General features: G+C 33.7%; 1 protein-coding gene across 1 annotated transcript; it reads right to left on the reverse strand.

Annotated features, from left to right (window-relative positions):
• Window positions 1-2369: 2369 nt before the first annotated feature.
• On the reverse strand, window positions 2370-5579 carry LOC141482956 (uncharacterized). The gene is made up of 2 exons (XM_074176996.1): window positions 5440-5579; window positions 2370-4000 (listed from the first exon to the last, which is right to left on the reverse strand). Exons 1-2 carry the CDS (start codon window positions 5452-5454, stop codon window positions 2462-2464), a joined length of 1554 nt encoding a protein of 517 aa, XP_074033097.1. The 5' UTR covers window positions 5455-5579; the 3' UTR covers window positions 2370-2461.
• Between the last annotated feature and the right edge of the window lie 1051 nt (window positions 5580-6630).

Below are 6630 nucleotides of genomic sequence, written 5' to 3' on the forward strand. Positions count from 1 at the left end.
TTCGAACATTTTCTGAACTGAAATCAACTTATTCCTTCAAATTATGGAAGGTAAACATCGATGTATTTAGGTAATTATTGAATGTGCCGCCATTTTTTAGTGAGTAAAGATATTGACTTTATATTCTAGGATTGTGAAGTATTCGTCAGGAGCTTCAAAATGATGTGTCACAAGATCCCCCTTTCTATTCAATTTTTTTTTCAGATCACCATCTTGAAATTTTCATTTGTAAATTTTACTTCAAAATATAGTATTCATACATCAATTTCATTATTCCAAGTAATAATTTTTTCTGTTGAACCGTTCAAAAATGAAAGGGGGGACATTAAAGGAAAGCACTGTGTAATAAAATATTGCTGTATGTGTACCGTCCCCGACGGCCGGTTTTTTGATTTCACCTTTGCCATATTTCTTTATTTCCAGTTGTGACCACTATAACAAAATATGAAGGTGGCAGAAACTCTAATTGAAATATTGTTGGATCTGTACCGCCCCCTACGGCCGGTTTTTTGATTTCACCTCTGTCATAATTCTTCATTTCCATTTCTTAATACTATACCAAAATATGAACGTGGCAGTGTCTCTAATAAAAATATTCCATTTCTCAACTCTATAGCAAAATATGAACGTGACAGAGTCTCTAATAAAAATATTGCTGGATCTGTACCGCCCCCGACCACCGGTTTTTTGATTTCACCTCTGACGTATTTCTTTGTTTCCATTTCTTAATACTATACCAAAATATGAAGGTGGCACAGTCTCTATTAAAATTATTGCTTGATCTGTACCGCCCCCGACGACCGGTTGTTTGATTTCACCTCTGTGACCACTATAACAATATATGAAGGTGGCAGAGACTCTAATAAAAACATTGGTGAATTTGTACCGCCTCCGACGACCGTTTTTTTTTATTTCACGTCTGCCATATTCCTTCATTTCCAGTTGTGACCACTATAACAAAATATGACGGTGGCAGAGTCTCTAATAAAAATATTGATTGATCTGTACCGCCCCCGACGGACGGTTTTTTTTATTTCACTTCTGCCATATTTCTTTATTTCCAGCTGTGAACACAGAGGTGGCAGAGACTCTGCCACCTTCATATTTTGTTGTAGATATGTGTATGTGTATGTAATATTAGATATGTGTAGATGTATTATAATACTTAAATGTTTCAACATCTCTGAAACAGTCAACAGTCATGCTACTAAGAAACTATTTTGTTGTCTTTTGATGATTTCATCAGCAGATAGTTACCCAATTGAAATTTCAAACTTCAGTGATAATAACAGCAGGTAGGTACTTGATAAAGAAAATATAGTAAATTATGTTGTACCATCGGTAAAAAAGGCGCTGCGCTGGTACGTATTCGATATATATTATTGCAATTTGTATATAGAATTTTGTATATATATGATGGAAATGTTACTCCTACGAGACGCCACTGTTGCAGGACCCTGTATATATTTATATATGTGTAGCTTGCGTTTACGCAGCTATTTTTATCAAGTACTTTCTTGGTTTTTTCTCATTTTGTCTTCAATTGAAATCAATATGGGAGTGATCAAAGAGTACTTATCCATTCATTTTTTGAATTTCATGGAATTATTTTCCAGCAGCTTGACTGCATTAACCTTTCTATATATATATATATATATATATATATATATATATATATATATATATATATATATATATATATATATATATATATATATATATATATATATATATATATATATATATATATATATATATATATATATATATATATATATATATATATATATATATATATATATACAGGGTCCTGCAACAGTGGCGCGGTGTTTCATATTTCTGTTCCATATATATATATATATATATATATATATATATATATATATATATATATATATATATATATATATATATATATATATATATATATATATATATATGATGACGTTTCGTTCACGGTCGAGGACTTTTCCAATTCAATTTGTTATATTCGAGCTACAATGGAAATTTTTATTCAGTGGTACAGTGGTACCACTGAATAATTGATTTATTTTTATTCACGAATGACAGTAATTATTCACAGTTGTAATTTTTTCACGTCATCTGTTAACAAATTCTTCACAAACAAATACTGACCACACACCTTGAAAAAGCATTTACATACATCCTATAGAGGAAGTATAATAATAATTCTCAGAGCTTTTTCCATTATTGCAGTTATGAAAAATGAATTATATTATTTAATGTTGGCATCTTTCTGAAAGATCACTTCCGAAAGTAATTTCTAATTTTTCACTCAACCCTCTCAGTTTTAATTCTCTTATTGAATTTGAAATAATAATATATTCTTCTCGAAAATAAAATACATATTCACATTGTAAGCACTTTATTACAAGAGAAAAGAATGTTGTACATTTTGCTAAAGAAAATCAAATCGAAAATATTTCATCATACATCACAGTTACTGCTTCTTGTCTGTTGCTTTCTTTGCGGTACCTCGTGCAATGATGTTGTGACTGCTTGACCAGGAGCTTGGTAGACTGCTGCTGATTCCACTAGAGTATCCAGTTATACCTGACCCGGATAGACCAGAGTTCCATGAAGATGAACCCAAACCACTTGAGCTCCAAGAAGCAGAGTCGGATAAACCGCTGCTCAACACACCTGAGCTCAAACCACTTGCACTCACGATTCCAGAGCTCAATCCACTTCCTTCTGCAATACCTGAGCTGAAGCCGCTTACCCCTGAGCTGAAGCCGCTTACCCCTGAGCTGATACTTCCTGCACTCAAATCGGCAGAAGCCAGACTGCCTGCTCCCAAAACACCTGAGCTCAAACCGCTTGCACCATAGATACCAGAGCTGAAACCGCTAGCTTCAGAAACACCTGCTCCCAAATATCCAGCACTGACACCAGCACCTTCAACTTTGGAAATGACTGGGGTACTGACATGATGAACTTGATGGGCTACAACTGGGGTAACAACTGCGGCCCTGTGGATGGCGTGTTGAATGTTAACAATTTCGGGAACTTTGACTACCACTGGGTGTGGAACGGATACAGGAACGGGTTTGCGTACATGTACGGGGTAGGGTTGGGCAACTGGTACTTGGACTGGTTCTGGAACCTTTACATATACGGGCTTCTCTACACGAACAGGCACGGTTCTGGTAACGGTAACGGGGTATGGCTTTTCAACTGGGTATGGTACGCTGACTTTAACTTGGTATGGCACTGCATGTGGTACGTGAACTGGATAAGGTTTTTCTACTGGAACTGGTACGTTCACACGTACTTGAACTGGTACTGGTTTGTCTACTTTTACAGGGTATGGCTGAGGAACTGGTACGGTTTTGGTGACAGGGACTGGGTAGGGTTGTGGGTAAGCAACAGGAATTCTGTTAACAATGTTATGTACTGTATGTTTGGCTACTTCTTGGCTGACTGCAGCACCAACAATTGGGATTCCAGCGCCAGAAGCGTATCCTAATCCACTACCATAACCAAATCCACTTCCGTAAGCCAATCCACTACCGGAACCGTATCCCAATCCACTACCGTAGGAGGATGAGATGGATGAACCTAATCCACTGCCATAACTGTAACCGAGTCCATTACCGGAACTGAGCCCCAAACCGCTTCCAGATGATAAACCTAATCCACTGCCATAACTATAACCTAGTCCACTTCCAGAGCTGAGACCCAACCCGCTACCAGAATTGAGACCCAATACGCTTCCAGAGCTGAGACCCAATCCACTATCGGAACTGATGTCTACTCCGCTTCTCAAACCCAATGCACTTCCGGAACTGATGCCCAATCCGCCAGCGGAACTGCTATACCCCAGACCTCCAAACGAGCTTCCGTGGTGAGACCAAGAAGAGCCTGATCCCAAAGAGCTTCCATATGACGTTAATCCAGGAATCAAGCTGCGCTTGTTTTTCTCTTCTTTTTTGGTTGAAGAAGAGGCGGCAGCAGTAACGGCCAAAAGTACTACACACTGAAATGAAAAGTTTGCATCAGTCATGAAAAATTTGAAAAAAAATGTTTATATCCTTATTCGTATTTTTGAGGATATGGCAGAGTCGCAGAAATCCGATATAGAGTCTGTAATAATTCATTAGAATCTGTAATTGTTTTGCTTTCGAATAGAAAAAACATATCTTCGGACAAATATCGTTTTTGCAGTTTATGTTTCGCCAAGAACAATTAACCAAGTCCTATTAATCCATTATCGGCTGGAAATATTGCTTCTGTGCACCTCTGTGTTCAGTAATGTAGCAATTGTCTAGATGTCATTTTCTATTGAAAATACTGAAAAATTATTTTGCTGTCTTTGAGTACAATGATCGATATTTGTGTAGAGTGATAGGCACAGCAAATACTGACACAACTGAATAATGTTGTTCCAATGTTTCGACATAATCAGAATCAACGAACTTAGGCGTGCGCAGCGTTATAGAACAGTGCTTTCAGCTGTATACCGGTGGCTTTTAAATTGAAATCAATATGGGAATGATCAAGGAGTACTTATCTATTTATTTTTTGATTTTCATGGAATTAATTTTCCAGCAGCTTGACTGTATTAACCTTTCTAGATTATATATATATATATATATATATATATATATATATATATATATATATATATATAATATATATATATATATATATATATATATATATATATATATATATATATATATATATACATTACAATTGAAGCCTCAACATCCAAAAAAATACCTTCATGGAAATTCTAATATAATTATTAGATCAAGTCAACATGGAAAAACTAGAAAACTTAAAGAATCCGCATATATTCTTTTGGCAGGTAATAACTGTATTTCGGATAGTTCACTTGAGGAAGCTAAGAATCGATATTGAATTTTTTCAATTGAATTATTTTTCTTCAATTCTTAGGCATAATTTATGAATGTGACAAGTTACTGACAATTGGACTTTCCAGTAGTTTATATTACGCAGTAACTTTTCGGGGTGAACTTTTTTGTTTGCCCTTCACTACACTTCAGCAGATTCTCTATTGATTTAGCTTTCATTTTTTTCAGATTGTGGACAGTTGTAATCCAAAAAAAACCAGTATGAAATATTAAGTCTTAAATAGCCATTTTTGATTGGTATGAATATCGACAAAGAACAATTTTTTCAAAGAGAATTTTTTTCAAAAGTCGCTATATTTCAATAAATCAAATACCCTTATGAATAAATGGATGAAGTTATTCTTCTTCACTCTCATATATTCAATAAATTTGTCAAAAAAATATTTTTCCAAAGAGAATTATCTTGCAAAAGTCGTTATTTTTCAATACATCAAATATCCTGATGAATAAATGGGTATAGTTGTCATTTATCACTCTCATGTATCCAATGAATTGGGATAATTGGAAAAAGTGTAATTGAAAAAGAATATGTACTCACCAGGAATACCTTCATCGTGTGTGTATGTGTTATTCTACTGAAGCACCTAACACAAGTGATACCCCAAAAAGCTGATTCGGTCTTTTATATTCATATTATTTAAGCAACGAAGGACAGATTCAACCTGTTTTAGAAGATACCAATATAGTTCTCTGATTAATATTCTGCTAATGCATAATGTAATAAAATTTCAAACTATTTTTACATAAGGATGGAATGACTCGGACGTTTCAATAAATTTATTTTTCCATAATCATCAAGAGGAGATAATTGATTTATTAATTTAGTGAAGCCATTGAGGATTATGGAAATATTTTTTCAAGATTTGATTCAGATACTGTGAATCTTATAGAACTAGTTTTTTCAAATATATTCAAAGAAATACATGAAAAGTTAATCTGGAACCTCTGGCGTAGAATTAATCCAAAACAAGCACCAGAAACCAATTCGGCACTTCAGGACAAGTAGAGGCAACTTGGTTCGTGAAACAAACGTCTGGAAGAGTACTGCATTATGATGATTGGGAAAAATGCATGTTTCAGATTGAAAAAATACAGTTCACTTGCCATTTTAGTTTTTTCAATAAAATTCAAATAATAATAGGGAAGGCATTTTTTCACGATTGAGTTTTAAATATTTTCAAAGTCATTTGTGAGAAAAATTGAGTAAAGGAAAAAAAGTTATTTTTTTCCACTTTGAGAATTCGATTAACAATATAAATTTATAAGTACCTGGTAGTTTTCAATATTCTTTGAGTGTAAACAATATTTTATTTATTGTTGAACGCTATATTTTTCCTACGGTTTGAAATATGTCTGAATATTTCAATATTGATTCCTTTGAATGAGTATAATTGAATATAAGCACATTTTCATATATTGACTATCTATATCCCATCATTGATTTTCTAGGAATTCAATTAAAACAATTGGTGGTGTTTACAAAAAAATAAACTTTATATATATGGAATTATTACAGACTATTTACGTTTTTCTGTCACTTTTCATAATGATGATATTTCAACAAACAAAATAATTGACATCAATTATAATATCACCCATGATGATAATTAAACAATTAGAAAAATGTTTGTGATAATTGTGTATAGTGTGGATAGTATTCATAGTTTCCATCAAGTAACGAGTCAGACCATTCATAATTATATCATTTTTCAGTTGGATAATTTTATAC

The sequence above is a fragment of the Leptinotarsa decemlineata genome, unplaced genomic scaffold (assembly GCF_025532065.1).
Source record: "Leptinotarsa decemlineata unplaced genomic scaffold, Ldec_3_MD MMD2_tig00002159_RagTag_RagTag, whole genome shotgun sequence".
In the NCBI taxonomy this organism is placed as follows: domain Eukaryota; kingdom Metazoa; phylum Arthropoda; class Insecta; order Coleoptera; family Chrysomelidae; genus Leptinotarsa; species Leptinotarsa decemlineata.